Source organism: Pleurodeles waltl, chromosome 1_1, assembly GCF_031143425.1.
Source record: "Pleurodeles waltl isolate 20211129_DDA chromosome 1_1, aPleWal1.hap1.20221129, whole genome shotgun sequence".
Taxonomy (NCBI): Eukaryota; Metazoa; Chordata; class Amphibia; order Caudata; family Salamandridae; genus Pleurodeles; species Pleurodeles waltl.
Genome location: NC_090436.1, coordinates 383403373 through 383423087, shown reverse-complemented (window position 1 = coordinate 383423087; position 19715 = coordinate 383403373). Strand labels below are relative to the sequence as shown.

At 44.1% G+C, this 19715-nt stretch overlaps 1 protein-coding gene across 3 annotated transcripts in view; it reads right to left on the bottom strand.

Annotated features, from left to right (window-relative positions):
- Nucleotides 1–19715, bottom strand: part of MTX3 (metaxin 3) — a 168160-nt gene that overhangs the window by 132139 nt on the left and 16306 nt on the right. For all 3 annotated transcript variants that reach the window (XM_069223188.1, XM_069223179.1, XM_069223197.1), the window contains exon 2: nt 2073–2142. In XM_069223188.1, the coding sequence (XP_069079289.1) occupies nt 2073–2142 (70 nt within the window). The remainder of the gene's footprint in view (nt 1–2072; nt 2143–19715) is intronic.

Below are 19715 nucleotides of genomic sequence, written 5' to 3'. Positions count from 1 at the left end.
ATCTTCATTTTTAGCTTCAAAATTGTTTTGGTTTTTATTGAAGACTGATATAGAGGGGTAAAGCTTTGAAAGTTCAGGAATTAACTGAAATCTTACAGATTTCAATACTATTTCCCATTCAACACTTGATTTCGAGTAGCCGTCTTAGTGCTTTCATAAATGTATCATGGATCACGTTTAAAAAGAAAAAAAGGTACTATAAAGTTATGATTTCTTCTATTTGAATCTATATTAGTTTTGTTTTTGTGGATAGCCTGGTAGTAGTGGCATTAGTGGGCGCACATCCTTCATCTAACTAAACGTAAATGGCAAAAGCAAGTAAGAAGAACAAACAACTATTAATGTATGCTGGTGCTGAACGGTAGATGATGCCCTTCTACCCATAGGCATATTAGGGTAACCTGAAAGGTAGCACTGTACATAAAATGGCTACAAGAATACCGAAGCACTCATAGACAGTCCACAATATATTGTCAACTAAGGTGAGTCCATAGAAAACTTGAAAGGTTAGATCCTTTATTGATGTTTGAAAGTATTGGTTTGCAAGCGTACAAATGTAGAAACATCCACAGCCAACACGTATTTCATCACCAGCGTAACTTTTTCAAGGACAATGCATAACAAATTATATCCAAAGATAGGCTACTCAGGAAGTGACGCAGCAAAATGTAGTGCTAAATTCAGCAAATGTTGCCATGAACTGTGAAAGAAATCATCAGGAGTCAGCGTAGCCTGTGTCCCAATTGCAACAATGATAGTAAAGGCAGTTGATATCAATAAGAGCTGAACACATTTTATGAAACCCAGTATCCTATAAGTACTTGGGTTTGAGTGACCACAGTAACATCTAATGCCAAGTAATTACATCAGCTGCCCTCACATCAACGTCCAGTGAAACCCGAAATTCTCAATGGCTGGTGGCCATGATAAAGTCGAGTGCCCAACAGCCCGTATAGTGCAAAACACACCCTGGTTTGCACTATACCAGTTGTACAAAGCGCTAGTTCAAAGGGCCGTCAGGCAAGCTAGGTTATACAACATATCTAACAGACTTGTTCATATAGCTTATGTTAGTTAACGCTAGGCGCTGAACTTCTTCTCACACACTATCCCATACACTCCTGAGATACTGCTAATGACTATACATTCCTTTTGGTGAGATGTATCTGTTGCTGCAGCTGAGGTCTAGGAAAATATCAGGGATTACAGGTCTGTGGTCACGATTACTACATTCAGGTTTTCATTTCACAATTTATGGACTAACATCTTCTACTTAGATTAAGCAAATGCTGTACATTCTACTTTATAACAGACAGCGTCAATGATTATACTTGAAACCATCAAGCATATTGTTTAGCAATTAATATTATTGTCTTTCAATGTTACCTCCAGTATGCACCACGTGTATACATATGTCTAATTAACAATTTATAAATACATTTTTAAAAATGGTAATCTTAAAGTGAAGATATTAACGCTGATAGGGACTTTCGGGATAGAGTTTAAGCGTGATATACCTTTAATATGGATGGGACTAAAAATTTAGGTTTGCAAATTTACATTCATTAAATGAGATTTCTCAATAGGATTTCCTTAAATAGTGGATCAAAGGTAAGGCTGAATAAAAGGAGGAAGAGGACACTGACCCAGCAGTCTTTACAGAGTGCGTTGTAATGGATGTTGACAAATGAAATGAAACAGCCTCCTCCACCTTCACATTTTAGACAGGCTGCCACAGCTTGTCAAAGACCATTTATAATCGAGTGCTGCTGCTATCCATGAATAGGTGAATTGCCATGCCAAGGTTTGATATTACAGATCAGCCTATTGGAAGAAAAGGCCTATTGTTGACAGTTCCAGATTGTTCTTGTATGGATCAGAAAAGGAAAAATATAATTTTTGCAATCATCTGATCGGACCGTGGCATGTGCTACATTGTCCGTCCAAAAAACAAATAACTAAACACAATGCATCATTTGAAACACCTAATGGAACATGCTGTGCTTTTTTTTTTGTTTAATCAGACATCAACTTGCACAATATGACATTAAGGGGGTTTAAATTATCATTACCATTTGGACTCTTCCAGCTGTGATCTACAACATCCACTTTCACAGGAGCGCTTGCAAACCTAGCGTAAGCCTGAAATAAATGTAAAAAGTGTACATCAGTAAATTTTTAATAGCGTCATCTGCACAGGACGTCTTCACTTAGCAACCATCCATGTTCAATTCAATGAAGCAGGATTGAGCAAAACAGAAGAAGCATTAGAACATAGCCTTCCTTGAAGAGCATTTACTTGTCCTCAAAGATACTGATGTTAGGCTGAAAATAACATGCCACTTTTAAGATTTCAAAACCAAACACTTTGGCACCAAAATGATGATTCCCACTGCAATGGTAATTTTATAAAGAACACATTGTAAAAGTAATTGTAGAAAATATGAATACATTGAATATCGAACCATTAAATGCTTGGTAGTTTGTCTTTTGGCAGTAAATGAGTATGAAGTGACCAGACTCTTCGTAAATGGCCGTCAACATCACCGCCTACAAACTCACTTACTACAGACTAGATTAAAGAGATTTAAAATTTCTGAGCTCAATGGTTAAAGATTTTTACACTGCAAGAAATGCAGGCTGCTTTGATGCTGCAAGATAAACATAGAAGGTATTGTAGAAACACTAAGCCTGTGGATATTGTTTCATTGTTTTACTCAAAAAATTCAAGATTTATTTTACATACTTGACGTTACACAATAAGAGGCAAACAGTAATACTGCTATTATTTTATCACCCTTAATATCACCATAATCACTTGTAATAAGACAGGCATGATATTTGGCATGTTTGTGATGGAGTTACCCACCTGCCAAACTTTAACTCAAGGCCCTTTGTGCTTTCAGCCCTTTATCACTTCTCTTAAACAAAAAATCCATAATCTATAGTGTAAGGAAATGCCTCTTATTGCAGGCTCTCCTCCAAAGTATTTGTCTGATGTTGCTGGTGTTTTTGACTCAGAGTGCACTGAGGCCTGCTAACCAGAATTCAGTGCCAGTGCTCTGACCCTTAAAGGTATATGTTTAGTTGGCTTACATCCAATTGGTATAACTTTACTAACTTATACTCATAAGCCCCTAGTATATAATACCAGGGGGTACCCAGTGCCTGTACGTTTAAGTGTGCCACTAGGCCTGCAGCACTTATTGTGCCTCCCTGAATGTGACCATGTAAAAACATGTCTCTCAGCCTGCCAATGCAGACTAAGCAATCTTACAAACATGCAAACTTACATCCCCTCTCCCTGGGTTTGCCTTTAAACACATCTCCCAATCTGAAGGACATGTTGAGACACACAAGACCACGGAACAACATGGGGCCAGCACAACGATCACTATTGTATTTACCTCTTCTAAGAGGCTATTTTCCATGTCGCTCTTGTTCAGTCTGTGATCTCACTGAAACTACAGAAGAGATAAGACTAGACACCACCAAGACCTGGAGACAGAACACACACCAACTGCAATTCCAAAAATTGCATCTACACGATTACATGCCCATGCTATAAAAGATAAAGAAGTATGACTACTAGACCTGTCAACACATGAATAATGGAACATCGCAGTAGCATACGCTGTACCAAAGCCATCACTAGAATGTGCATACACTACCTTACTGAAGGTCATTCACCTGACAATTTCCGCTGGACAATACTAGAAGCACACCAACATATGAGTAAGACCAATTTATTCAGAAGGGAACAAAAAATGGATTTCCCAGCTGTCCACACACATAGATAGCCTGAATTATGACATTCCCTGGAGTGAATTTGACCATTAACAATTTCCACAATGGGCCTTCGGTCACCTACATTGCTGACTTCACTATTGGATGGCCCTGACCTTGGGACGTATTCCTTTAGTCTTTTGTGTCTGCTCTGAATTTTTGACATTACCATGATAAATGATCACATTCAGGTCCATCAGGGCTTCCTTTACAGGACACTTGGTGAATGTCTATCACATTAACCTTTCCGTGTGTGAACCAGTTATTCTTACACTTTTATCTAGTGTCTGTGAACAGGTATGTCATTCCAAGATGGCGGCCATTACCCATTTTATTTTTTCTACTCCTCTCTTGGAAGGGGTTGAGCTTCCTTGCCCACTTTACTTGTGGGACTCTCCCCATTGAGACATTAGGTTTGGTTTAATTTTACCAGCAATGCATTGTGTGTCTCACACTGCCCCCTCCCTTTTAGATCTTTTTTGGGCCATCTTGTACTTCCAACATGGCGCCTGCGATCTCGGACACTCTCCATCCCCAGCCTAACACAGAGTGGCTGCCACTGGTGAAGTTAATTGGTCGCCCTCAGCTCTACACTTAAACAGCAACCTCCCAGCCTGTTTCTTCACTTCTGAGGAAGCAGAGCGTGAGTAGGTTGACCGCTCAACACCACTCACTGTTCCTGTGAGTATTACTGTTTTCAGAACTGGTAAGAGCTGTCTTGGGCACTACCGCTGTGAAGGGCCCCCATTTTCATCACTAATGGCCATTTATTTCTTTTTCATAGCACGCTATGTAGCGCTTGCACTGCCTTCACACAAGGGGACACTATTTATACACAATACTATTGATACATGATACAGTGTGCAAAAATCTATGCATGATGGTTTCCCATTGCTATGTCACAAGTGCGTATAGTGGTGGGTGCTATATATGTTTAAGGACTCACTTTACTTGATGCTTATACACCTATGGTTACATGTGAGTGCAACAATGACAAGATTTTTACTCCCCTTGTCAGAGGCTTAACTGAGCTGTGATACATGCAAACTGCATTATTGATAGTCTTTTGTCACTCTATCATAGGTTGGTTCCGCAATAATAACAATATATTAGTCTTCCACCAAGTTGTGGTGATTGTGATTGGTAATTATTGAAAACACATAAGTTTAGATGCCAACCACTGTGTAGATTACTACAATTGGTCCTGAAGAATGGCCATAAGATCAGTAGTAACTTGGAACCCTTGTGAAAGTTGACCATCCCAAAGGCATTGTTACTGTAGGGATGGGGTGGAATTTGTCCCTGAGAATTACAAAGGGTGAAAGACTGTGTAGGGAGGGCTAATGGCCCAAAGAAGGCAGCTGTCTCTCTTGTCATCCCAGTGGAATGTCTGCTGCAAATGACCTTGAGACTACCAATTGAACAGAGCTGGAGAGAAGCTCTCATGCAGAAATGGTGGGTCTTCCTGAATGGGTGTGTCTCCCCACTAGGGCACAAAAGGCCTAGACGGAAATCCAAGGGACCCTCGATCCTGGAAGAATGAAGAGGAAGGGCAGGGAAACTGGTGAATCAACTTCCAAAGGTACCGAGGCCAAATGGAACCTAATCCTGATGGGAAAAGGCCTGGTGTCTGAAGAGGAGGCTATGTCCTTAGGAAAGCTGCCAGAGTAGGCAGAACTCCAAGGTCCCTCCAAAGAGGACATAAGCAGGGACCAAATACTTGTCCCACTCTTGATGAGCAGAGCCAGCTAGCTATCAGACAAGAACAAGGTGATGCCAGTGGTACACATAAGGTATACTGGAAGGAGAGAAACCTGTATAGTGAGGTAAGGGGCAATTAGGAGAGTGGTACACAATATAGAAAGTTCTTCCTTCGCCTGGCCCATGACATCCCTTTAGCTAGGCATCTGGGGCGGGCAAAGACATACAAAAGGTTGGTCAACCATTTCTGTTGCTTCACATGTTTGAAAAGGTGAAGGAGTTCTGTCGCTCCTGTGTCACTGCTCAAGTCAGTGGCAAGAGACTGGGCAAGTCAAAGGCTCACCTCATACCTCTAACAGTGGCTGTGACACCCTTTGAAAGGGTAGGGATTGACATTGTTGGTTCCCTACAAGCCTTGAAAAATCTACTCATCCACTCGCTATGGCAAGTTAGATTCTATCAAGTCAAGGTAAATTTAGAACCTACCTGTCCATTCTGGCGAGTTGACAAATAAACAGGTATTCTGCTCACTCAGAAAGTAAAGGAGCGATAAAATGCCATTAAATCTTCTTTTTACCTTGTCACATTTGATCTTTTTCCAGACAAAGAAATCAGAAGTCAGTTGACTTCTCTGACTCCAGAGTTCCAGGATTTTGTAAAGTGAACTGTCTGGCCTGGTGTACAAAGAGTGTAAATTGAAAGGTTGCAGAGTGTCAGATGTTTCCGAACACACATCTAAATAGCTAATAAATCAACCATACAAACATTTCAAAATAGATTTCAGTAGTTGTGAAAGCTCATTTTTTGTACTTCTGTGGGATGAAAACAATGTAATAAGAAGAAAACAAATCAAATCCTTTACTTGGTGATGTGCAAATGATAAATGTTTTTCGAAACCCAATTTTTACAGATTATTTTAATACACTATGTTATTGAATTTCATCTTGTCACATATGCTCTATGTTCAGAGAAGGAGGTCAGAAGTCCGTTGACTTCTTTGACTGCAGAGTTCCAGGATTTTATCAAGTGAACTGTCTGATCGGCTGTTCAAAGATTGTGAAAGGAAATGCTGTAAGGTCAGAATTTTCTGAACACATAACATCTAAATATCTAATGTCAACTGTTTCAAAATATATTTCAGTAGTTGTGAAAGGCCATTTTTTGTACTTCTGTGGGATGAAAAAAATATTTAACAGGAAGAAAACAAATCAAACCCTTTACTCTGTGATGTGAAAATGTGAATGCTTTCTGAAACCTAATTTTTACAGATTATTTTTAATACACTATATAGTTGTATCAGAAAGGCCGCAGGTTAGTGGGAAAATGTTTGCCCATTTCAATGGGTAATTTACTGTCTGCAAATGGTGTGCCACGACATCATGCTTTAGTAATGGGGGGGCGTGGCAGGCGGCTGATGGAGCCGTACGCTTAGAGAGGAGCTCCGGGAGAGCAATCGGGGCTCGGCTTACTGAAAACCCCTGATTAACGTCCCAATCTGGCTCCAGTGGATCGTGGACACATCTTAATGCGACGGGACCACAGACGATCCGTTTCCGACCAGAAACAACAGCAGGAATCTACTTAAAGTAAAACATTTTCATCCGTGGCCGCTCGAGATAAAATGGCGGCCGCGACCAAGTGATTCCCCTGCAGACTCGCCCTGGAGCACCGAGGAGACTGAACGCGCGCGATGAGAACCGAGCGGCCCCCATGGACCGGGGGGATTCCGGAGCGGAGGCAAACCAACTGCAGCACGCTGGAGGAGCCAGTGAGTGGAGGGGGAGATCGGGTGTGAGGAGACTGAAACCCTCACCCGGTCGCGGCCCGGAAATTGTGCCCACCAACCCGGGGACCCCTGAGCCTCCAAAAAAGCTTACCGGAGATCTCCGGGCAGGGGGGAAAGGACTCGGAGAGGAGCGCGGGGACCCCATCCAGCACTGGCATGGAGGTGCATCCCCTACTTCAGGCCAAATTGAAGGTGCCCTGACTGCTTTGCACTGCGGGAACATGAAGGAGACGACCCGCCCTCAGACTGGGACCAATAAGCACAATAACTAGCCAGGGACTACTTGGACATCTAACCCCCCCTCCCCCCACCACCCGGCCCATGCAGTGAAACCCCCCCTCAAATTTGAAGCCCAGAGAGTGGGGGGACAGGAGTTAGGGGACCTCTTCTTGCCCATCGTAAGTGTTGAAAAACAACAACATCTGCCCGACCTGCGACGCAAAGTGAAGTCGTCTTACGCTGATGTTCCCCTGTCTGACTCGAGACGAGTTGTTGATCACAAGAACGACCACATACCCCTCCATAGGATAACCTGGAGGGCCCCCCGTAACAATTCAGATCAAAGACGGGAATGTAAAACACCAGTGAAATACAGCCTGGGAGAAGCCTACTGAGTAGAATCAAGCAGATTCAGAAACCCTGAAATCAGGAGGTGATTGAGACCCTCACATCCCCCCCTTGAATAGTCTAAACAGTCAGCTGAATTTTCCCCCTTCACACCTGGGAACTCGGGATCCTCGGTTCACGCAATGAGCCCACCCCCTGAGGGAAAGTAGTGGGCCCTAAAAACAATTAGGGGACCCCCCGAAAGTGCAACGCAAGGTAGAGGGCCACACACAGGTGCGGAAGACACTTCTCCTCACCTAATTCGTCAACTGTTCCAAGAATGGGGAAAACCAAAAGACGTGACGAGCAGAGCCAAGACGAGGCTTCAACCACTAAAACCACTAGTCACCCCACAAAATTAACCTCTCCAGATGACAAGTCGCAACAGGAAACAACTCTGGACACGGTCCTCCTGGCCATTAGAGACTCCCGGGAAGCATTAGAGAAGAAAATAGATAACTTAGCAATGGACCTTACATTACTGCGAGATGACCACCGCAAATTAAAAGAAAGAGTAGGAGCGAACGAAAAAACTCTTACAGCAACTACTTTAACACAAAATGCAACTACCACAGAGCTCACAGACCTCTCCTTACGCATTAAATCCCTGGAATCCAGAGCGGAGGACGCTGAAAACCGTGCACGCAGGAGTAACCTTTGTCTGGTTGGGATTCCAGAGAGAATGGAGTCATCAGCAGACAGTATGGAAGCCTTCCTGGAAAACTGGATCAAAACCACAATAGCCGACGAGGGCCTCTCAGCATTCTTCGCAATAGAAAGAGCCTATAGGGTACCCAACAGAATGCCTCCACCTGGAGCCAGACCTCGACCAATTATAGCAAAGTTCTTGCACTACAGAGACAGAGACTACATCCTCTCGCAAACTCGTCAACTCGGTGAGATAACATGTAATAACCAACGAATTATGATCTTCCCAGATTTCTCCAGAGAAATGCAAGCGCAAAGGGCCTCCTTCAATGACTCTAAGAGAGCACTACACGAGTGCGGTATTAAATACGCCATGCTCTTCCCGGCGAAGCTTCGTGTGGAATACGACGGCAAAACGCACTTTTTTCCATCACCACAGCTAGTAAAGGAATGGATGGAAACCCTAAACAAAAACAACCCGTCCCCTCCTCCTAGAACCCCAAGCAAGCCCGACAAGAAATGCAGCAGATCCACCAAACGAACCTTGGAAGCAGCCCCACCAAGACACCAATCACTTCAGGAGATGCGGAATGCAGTGGAAACGGCAGCAGCAGCTCTAAGCGGAGGGGCCAGCCCTCGTCCCCTGACAATGCCTCCAACCTCGAGTCAGACTGCGAGGGCTCATCAACATCCTCGTGTGACACTATCACTAGCCTGCCCAAAATAACACCGGGTACTGCAGAGGAGATTATCTAACTGCTGTCTGTGAGGATCAAGTTTTATGTGAGTACCAATAAGGTCCTAATTAACACACCCAGGTTAATAAGCAAGTATCCTCTTAGCCCAACCAATAGTTTATACCTCTTGGGTAAACGCTACTGGAAGCAATACACTCTATAGCCGGGCCCCGGGAGCAACTATGAGCGGGGGCTCTCGACCGCCGACACATCGCCCACCTATAGGACTCTAATATAAGCATGTTTACGGTTTGGACGGGGAATGTTTTGAACACCGGTCCTGGGGAGTGGGAGTTGGGGATTAAATTAGTCCACATAGATAGAGGGGTTAACAATGCAGTAATCACTAATGAATCAAACAATTCTCGTCTTAGATCCTCAATCAGTATTCATAACAGAAAACCTATCTATAGGTCTATATTCACCTACATTGACAAATCTAAAACCTGCAGATCATGGCTGCAATTTATAAAATGATAACATGGAACATCAGAGGCTTAAATAACATGTCCAAACGGTATAAAGTATACAACTACCTTAAACGTAGGGGGACACACATGGCCCTACTACAGGAAACACATCTGTTAGAACAGGAAGTCACAGCACTAAAAAAAAGATGGAGGCCAAATATTTGCCACTACCTACTCGGCATATGCCAGGGGAGTGCTGATATGGATCCGACCGGGGGTCCCTTTCCAGGCACTACAAACAACTATAGATAGAGAGGGTAGATATGTGGTGGTCAAGGGTAGATTAGACGGGAAGGTGGTGACAATTGGCGGACTATACGCACCGAACCTAGATAAAAAAAAAATATTTGATAAGCTATCACAAGAATTAGGTCCGAAGCTAACAGGCCCGAAAATTCTCAGTGGGGATTACAACTGTATAGCCAACATACACCTAATTGTTCACATCCGCCCTTACCGCACTCACAAACCACAAAAACTGCCAAATCCTTTACAGAATGGCAACAACACTGGCAATTAGGAGACTGCTGGAGACAGCTTAACCCGCGATGTAGGGACTACTCCTATCACTCGATAACACACGACCTACACGTGAGGCTAGACACCTTCCTAACATCCCACGAACTGCAACAAGTAGTAGTAGCAGCCGAATATTTAAGTCGTACTATTTCGGATCACAACCCCCTGATGGTATCACTAGCATGGAGAGGGGAAAAACCGCTGATCCCTACCTTGCGACTGAGGACAGAAACACTTGAAGACGAAGCATTCAAACTCACCCTACATAAAGCATTCAGGAATACTTCATTATAAACACAGAGACAGCCACCTCCAGAGCCCTTGAATGGGAAACCTTTAATATAGTAACCAGGGGCAAATGCATTGGCGAGAGTATAGGAGTCCGAAAGTCAATTGAGAATGAAGTAAAAAAACTTGAAGACTCCCTCAGAGACGTAGAGCGTAAGATCCCAACCCAACCCAAATTGACCCCCCACATGACAGAAACCAAAGCTAAAATTATTGAGGCAAACACTAGATTATCTTGCTTCGACTACAAACAATATATAAACCAGCAACACGCAGAAGGCGACAAGGCAGGCACCCTGTTAGCATGGCTAGCCAAACCCCCCAAACAGCAAACCACCATAGTCGAGATTGAGACACAACTGGGCGACAGAGTACATGGTCAAAGGGAGATCAACACGTGTTTCCTTGAATACTACTCAATCCTTTATGTCCCACCTACGGACACTATTAGTAACATTCAGGTCCAGGAATTAGAGGCTCTCACCCTTCCAAAACTAAGCGCTGAAGAAAGCCTATCCCTAGCTGCTCCAATATCAATAGCGGAAATTAAAATAGCGATACAGGGCATGGCAAGGGGCAAAGTTCCAGGAACGGATGGACTCCCAATGGAGTTCTGTTTACTACTCCAGGATCTACTAGCTCCGAGACTTTGCGAAATATATACCGAAGCATGGCGCATCAACAAACTGCCTCAATCAGCTAATGAGGCCATAATGATTCCCCTACTTAAGCCCGATAAACCACCCTCATACGTCTGTTCCTACCGCCCACTATCCATGTTGAATTTAGATTATAAAATATTGAGTCGGATACTAGCAAACAGACTTTTACCCCTCATGTCATCACTGATACACCAAGACCAATCGGGATTTATCCCACATCGTAGCACAGCACAAAATATCAGACGCTTAGTTTCAATACTGCATGCCTTGCCTTCAACAATGCCTCAAGCAGCGATAATCTCTGTAGATATAGAAAAAGCCTTCGATAGCCTAAGGTCGGACTACCTAGAACAGGTCATGCTAAAACTCGGGCTAGGAGAGGGATTCACACGCTGGGAAAAATTACTGTATTCCAACCCCACAGCAAGAGTACGTACAGGCAACACCATTTCTGACTCCTTCCCAATATGTAGAGGGACCAGGCAAGGCTGCCCACTATCTCCCCTCCTGTTCGCTATAGCAGTACAGCCCCGTGCACAAACAGCAAGATCCAAGAAGTGCTTTGAGGGTATTTTAATCAATAACTGGACACACCACATAGCACTATACGCAGATGACATGCTATTATTTCTCAAAAACCTGGATATAGACTTACCTGGGGCAATAAATATGCTAGAAAATTTTGGTATGGCCTCCGGCCTCCGAATCAACTGGAGAAAATCCTCCATCTTCCCACTAACCAAGGACACTATAGAACCCGTAGATACCAGGGGCCTACCCTGGTCCCCGAACACATATAAATACCTAGGGGTCAACATATACCACACAGTAGAAGATCTATTAGAGGGAAATATACAGAGGGCATTAAGAGGAATCAAAGATAATATGCTCTTCTGGAGCACACTACCATTGACTGTCTTTGGGAGGGTTGCCCTGCTCAAAATGATAGTACTACTCAGGTTGCTATACTACTTCTCCACGATCCAGTTAATAATCCCGAAAAGAGTGTTCAGAAATATAGACTCCCTAATTGTAAATTTCATATGGGGACTGAACAGGCACAGAATCGCTCTTAACACCCTCAGAAGGCCCACTGCCGAGGGTGGTTTAGCCGCACCAGACTTGGAAATCTACTACTGGGCAAGGCAACTACAATGGCTGGCTAAATTAATCAGCGAATCACCGGGCACAAAAGATTTACAAATCCCGCTAAACTGTCCTCTCGAAAATATTGTCAATATACTACTGAACCCCAAAAAAACCTAAACAACAGCTCCCGCTGGAATGGGAAGCATCAAGACATTGCTAGGAACAATCTCTGAGATGCACCTGTACAAAATCCCCATATTCACCTGAGATCCCCCTAGTAGCCTTAAACCTCATCCTGAAGGGACACATTGCAACACACACTAATAAACTGATAGCACATAACATCAGGAGAGTGGGGGATTTGTACAGTAATGGTAAGCTCTGCTCCTACGCAGAGCTCCAGGAACAGTTTGATCTCCCCTCCGGCCTGTTCCTCACCCACAATGCCTATCCAACAAAATCTAGTGAGCCAAATATACATGAGGGATGTCAGTTCCTCTATTCAATGGGAGACCAGAAGGGGGCAGTCTCGGGAATATACAGATCTCTGCAGAGCAGCACCTGTGTACCAATGAATAAACTTAAATCCAAATGGCAGACAGGCCTAGACATTATACTGGAGGACACCCAATGGTCAAGAATCACCTCTCAAATTTACCCAATATCCAGGAATGCAAGATTCAAACTGATAAACTTATATATCTACCATTGAGCATATCTAACCCCACAATTGATAACCAAATTCTACAACACGAGCAACTCTAAATGCCCCTGATGTGAAGAACCTACAGCAGACCTGGCACACATGCTATGGAATTGCCCGAGAATCAGTTCATATTGGTCAGAAGTGTTCAGGAAAATATCTTCCAGCACAGAAAAATCACTTTCGCCTACCCCAGTAGTGGCAATACTGGGGAACTTTCCTCGCCCTTCAGCTCAAAAAATAACCAACAGGTTCACAGACCTGGCACTAATACTAGCAAGGAGAGAAATAACGGCGCACTGGAAGGACCCGGGAGGTCCCCAAGTGGTAAGATGGCAAAATGCGCTAGAGAAATGGGCTGGAACTGAAAGCGCTGTGCTACTGAAAGAAGCCCTACAGGGACTAAGGTCTAGAGACGATGCTAAACAGTGGGATTCCCTGTTGGAAAATCTAAAGTCTATGGATGCTTCCACATCAGAGGATAACAACTCCGACAATGAATCAGAAACTGAGTAGACTGTCACAACCGCAACACAAAAACACCATGGTACACTGATAAAGCTCCTAACAGCAGAGAATTGTTGAAATAAGAGTACTTGAAGATGGACAAAGTGCACATGGGGGGGAGGAGGGCAAGAACTCATTGTTGGGTTTAACTTAATAATTGTATCGTTGCATACTATAATCCCTTGTTAAAAGCAATAAAAAAATTACAAAAAAAATGCTTTAGTAATGTATTTATTAAAAGTGAGTGTTTAAACATGAACTGAGAAACACTCCTGCCCTGATGGCAATACTATTAGTAAACTAAGAGGCAAGTCAGGTATCATGTGTACCCTATGTGTGGGCAGCTTCTTATTATACATGGAGCAAATGTTTAGTCTATTTACTCAAACATAAGTGTTTTTTTGCACAGCAGAAATGCTTAACTCACATATTTGAAAGTGCACTCATGTGAGAATGAAGAAAAAGGCGGCTCTGTAAAAGAAAATAATTGCCTAGGATTACACAATTTGGGACCCGTTTTCGGGTCAAGTACATTTCAGTTAGGTCGAGTAGATTATTCAAGTTACATGACCTGCAGGTCTAGTAACATTTCTATGATTTTTCAAGACTTGCCCTAGACTCACATCCAGCCTCTGGAAACAGATTCATCTTGGTGGTGGTGGATCATGCCACAATATATCTGGAAGCCATACCCCTGAGGACAGTCACTGCTACTGCAGTAGCTACTACCCTCCTTGGAACCTTCACCACAGTTGGGTTCCCTAAAAAGGTAATCTCAGGTAGGGGTAGTAATCTTATGTCAGCCACGTGGAATGAGTTTGATGTGATTTACAAGTTCACCACTCCCTACCATCCCTAAGATCCCCAAGGAAATGGTCTTGTAGAAAGATTCAACAAGACCATGAAAGGATTAATCATGGGTTTTCCTGAAAAACTCAGGAGGACATGGGATGTTCTCCTGTCATACCTTTATGCCTACAAGGAAGCTGCTCTGAAAAGACTAGGGTTCAGTCCTTTTGAGCTACTCTTTGGACACCTTGTGAGATGTCCACTGGGTTTGGTGAGAGAAGGTTGGGGGAGACCCCTCAGTAAGATATTGTGGAATATGCATGATGCTTTCGCTCCAGAATGGCAAAACAAATGAAGGCAAAAACAAAACAAAAATGCTGCAGGCCTGGTCGGAGCTTGTTAAACACTAGAATTACCAGCAATCCTCAATGGTGTACTACCAACAACAACAATTGGTGTGGGTTTGGGAGCCTGTAGCATACAGGGCCCTATCCTACTCTGGAGAAGAAAGGGGAAGTCCTTATCAGGTGGACATGGGAACCCCAAGGAACGCTCACAGGTTCATTCATGTCAACAGGCTGAAACTCCACCCTAGCAACACAAAAGGATGATAGACGGAGTGCGGAACAATGCAAACACTCACCCCAAGTCACAGATCTGGGTTTAATCCATCGTTCTTTTGCTCACCATGCCACCCCAGTTTGGACCTAGCCATATGCAAATCAGTCTTGACCGTGTTCCTCATGTGAACAGTCCAGCCCGAACTGCCAAGCCAGGTCCTCCCTGGACCGGAAACAAGCATCCTGGGACCGGTTTCAGGGTTTCACCCTTCATCAGCCAGGCTAGCTTGAATCCAGTGGCACAGTGAGCAAGGGACCCATGTCTGGGCATACCATTCCCACTTAGGGCAACTTTAGCAACACAAAAGGATGATGGATGGAGTGCTGAACAATGCAAACACTCACCCCCAGTCACAGATCTGGGTTTAATCCGTCGTTCTTTTGCTCACCATGCCACCACAGTATGGACCTAGCCAGAAACCGGTCCCAGGATGCCTGTTTCCTGTCCAGGGAGGACCTGGCCTAGCACTTCGGGCTGGACTGTTCCCATGGGGAACAGGGTCAAGACTGATTTGCATATGATTGGGTCCAAACTGGGGTGACGTGGCAAGCAAAATAACGATAGATTAAACCCAGATCTGTGACTGGGGGTAAGTGTTTGAAAAGTTTCAACACTCCGTCCATCATTTTATTTTGTTTTGTGATGCTGAAACTCCACCCTAACAAAGCAGACATTGCCATGCTCATGGTGACAGATAGAGGGGAAGAAGAGGAGAGTGAGCATCACCCTGACCTGCTGTCAACCAATGTCAAACAGATGAATCTGTAGAGGGAGTAGTTCTCTATTCCACCCAAACAGAGCAACAGCAGAGGAACTGCAACAAGTTGTTAAGGCAGTTTGCTGCTCTGTTTTCATTGACTCGAGGGCTGACAACGTGGTGCACCTACCATGTGAACACAGGTGACATCTTATCTATCAATAGTAAAATGTATAGACTGTCAGATGCTAAAGTTGGGGGTGATAGAGTCCTCTAGCAGTCCTTAGACCAGTACAGTCGTACCGGTGCCCAAATCAAATCCCAAAGGAGGGAATCCCAAGATGAGGTTCAATGTGGACTACTGAGGCCTAAATGCGGTCACCACGACAGATGTCCACTTCATATCTAGAGCTGATGAGCTCATTGATAAGTTAGGGGCTGCAAACTATATGACCACCTTTGACTTGACTTCAGGTTATTGGTAGATAGTCCTCACACAAGGAGCCAAAGAGAGGCTTACTTTTTCTACACCTAAAAGGCCATTTTCAGTTTAAAGTGATTCCCTTTAGGACAAAGAATGCACCTGCCACCTTCCGGAGTCTGAACAGAGTACTTTCAAGGTTGGAAGGTATCAGTGCAGCATATTTGGATGATAGTCCTGTATTCAGTTCACCTAGATCACCTGATCCACCTCAAGGAAGTGCTACAGGCCCTCCAACAACCACAACTGACTACTAAAGCAAGCAAGTGCCAGAAAGGGCAGGGGTAAGATGTGTACTTGGGCCACCAAGTAGGAGAAGGCCATGTGCAACCTTTCCAACCCAAAATTCAGACAATTCTGCCCTGGTAAGCTCCTAAAACCCAGAGCCTTCTTTGGACTTACTGGGCACAATAGAAGATTTGTCAAAGGTTATGGTGCCATAGTGGCATTGCTGACAGAACCTCCTTCCAAAAAGCAACTCTGAAAAGTTATCTGGACTGGGTAGATGGTCTTTGACACCCACAAGGATGGTTTGTGCTCAGTACCTGTTCTGAAGGCACCTGAATTCAACAAAGAGTTTATTGTTCAGGCAGACGCTTGCGATTGTGGGAATGGGGCAGTGATGCCACAAGTAAATGATTTTAGTTTGGATGGGATCATCCAGTTACTTTTATCAGTAAGGAACTCCTCCCTAAGAGAATAGTGTGCAGTGGTTTGGTCCCTGGAGAAGCAGAACCCTTCCTATTTGGGACTAACTTCATTGTTCAGACTGACCACAGACCACTCAGGTGGCTAATGCAGATGGGAGGAGAGAACTCCAAACAGCTGAGCTGGCGCATTTCCCTACAGGGTATGGACTATACAGTGGACCACAGGCCTGGGACTGACCAGGCTAATGCAGATGGCCTTCCCATGTTCTTCTACTTAGATGATGAGAACTTCCAGGGAGTACGTTAGTTGCTCATCACCTTTCTTCTGGGGGGAGCATGTAAGGAAATGCCTCTTTTTGCATGGTCACCCCCAAAGTTTTGGACTGATGCTGCTGGTTTTGCGACTCTTACTGAGGCATACTAACCAGACCTCAGTGCCAGTGTTTTGACCCTTAGAAGTATATGTTTGGTTGCCTTATACCTAATTAGTATAACTTTACTTAGAAGTCTCTAGTATACGCTACTAGGCGTACCGAGTGCCTGTACGTTAAAGCATCCCACTAGGGCTGCAACACCTATTGTGTCACCCTGAATGTGACAATGTGAAAACATGTTTCCAAGCCGGCCACTGCAGACTGGCAGAGCATTTTAATTTTTAAACTGCTAACTGATTTTGCCATTTAAGCTATGGCAAAGCCCAAACCTTCAGTATATATCAAATTGTCGTTTTTACTAGGGACATGCTAGTAGCCTCATTGGTACAGTGTTACACGCTAACAACTCAGCGGTGTCAACTCCTAAATGGGACAACTGAAGATGGTACTTCAAGACATCAAAATAACTGTTACATTAAAACCGACTTGATGCCCAAGTCGAATTTACTGTAACTTTTTAAGATGTGTAAATTTTAGAAAGTTATCACTCTGTTGCCCAAGTTTTCCAGGAAGCATTTACAGGTGCTAGCCACAAGGCAGCCTTATGCCCTCTCCTGGGGAGAAGTGTGCATGGCTCTCAGGTGCAGGAACAACAGAGGCCTGTCGTTAGAAAAGGTGTTAACTCTCTCAGGCAGGAAGCCACACAAGTGTGAGCCCCATAAGATGAGCTTCAAAGGGGAACCTGCCACTGAAGGGAAAACTGTAGACACACAACAGTGGTTTCTCTTTCGTTGAGGTAAACAGGTTAGTGCTGGGGACAGAGAGGGGAGATCAGTTCCCAACCTGTGTTTTTCTGTGGGCATGTAGCCCTCAGGTAGCCACACAAAAGAGTGGGCTACCAAACTCCACACCACCAATGGAGTTCTGCCATCTTGGCAGTGGACAGAATAGTGCACTCTGGGATAGCTAGATGCCACACACATAGCAGAAAGTTGTCATAAGATGGGGAGGGTCCTAGTAGCCAACTGGCTACTAACTGCTACATCCCCGAGGGCACCTTATGGGCATAGAGACCACAGACCACATCTGTACTGAAGACAGGTCCAAAGAAGGAATGCTCTGCTTTTCTCTAGAGTTGACAAGAGAGGCTCCACTAACCACTGGACTGCACCTACTGATCCTTGGGCTAGCAAAGAGATGACATGCCTCCGGTGCCTAGTTCAAGGAAAAGACACTGCGGAGTCCCAGACAGAAGATGTCACTCCAAGTGTCAATTGGCTGACTTCCTGTTGCAGCACCACGGCCACAAAAGCTCTATAAGCCTCTTCTGGCCAGTCAGTAGTTATATTCGCCTTATTGCCTCTCACCATGGATGTGTAGCCCAGACGACCAAGTCCTGATGCTCAAAAGTTGCACTGAGTCTGCTGGACCTGGGAGAGTGATTAGAGTGCAGTTTGGTCACCCAAGACAACACTAGCATTCACCAAAGGGAACCAGTGGTTTCACTGTGATCGGAGATCAATAGTCCAGTGGGCTTTTACTGAACCAAAGAGGACTTCGAGGGACATCGACCCCCTGTGGCCAAAGTAGCCCCACCTGGACTGTGGACTGAGAAGTAAACCCAGGAAGACCCTTATCTACCACACAGATTCCTCAGCATCTTCGACTCCTGTATCCCTTTCATCAGGACCACTCCTTTGAAGTTGTTGGCAGTTTGTCCTTAGAGCCCATAACTGGACTTTAAACTGCTTTGGCAACAAGGTAACTGTTCTACAACTCCTTTCTGATCCCTTTCACCTCCCCCTGCCAGAATTGGTCACCCAAAGCAGGCCAGAGTAGCCCAACTCGAATCTTTCAAAGTTTGGTTTTACAAAGTTTTCAAACTTGTATGGTTATCAATGCTTGTTGATATTTGCAGTGATTTTCGATTTACTTAAAAATCTATATCTTCGGAACCCTCTGGTCGATTTTGTTTGTTTTGGTGTCTGAAAATTCATAAAAACATAAATCTATTATAAAGCGGTGTCAGATTTCTTTTGTGTTGTATGACATTCTTAATTCGTTGTTTTGGTGTTTCTAAATGCTTCACATGTGTTCCTTTGTTTAAGACTGACTGCTAGAAGCCACAGCTTCCCAGGGTTCAGTTAAGGTTTAACAAAAGAGTCTGACTGACCCAGGTTTGTATTGTGAGTGTTTTACACGGTGAGGTTGGACAGTTACACCATATAATACACCCCTTTCCTTACACATGGTCACTCATTTCCCACCTCCTTTCCTTCTCTGTGCTGGCTCTACATACGTTTCCACGTGGTAAAACTGAATCTGATCTTTTCCCCACGTAAACACAGATTTGCAACTCATGCCACATAATCAGCTTTTGACTGCCTGATTTCCAGAGTTTTACAAAAAGCTGCAGATTATTGTGTTCAGGCGTTGATCGAGGTGGCATATTGGCCCAACATTCAAACGCCCTAATGGATGGACTGATGGAAATGTTTATGGCCTTCAGCGGGGAAAGAAAAAAAAAAGTACTCAACTGTAACTCAAATGAGGTGTAAATAATGATTACTTTTTCCATGAAAATGTTATGTTTCAGAAGTC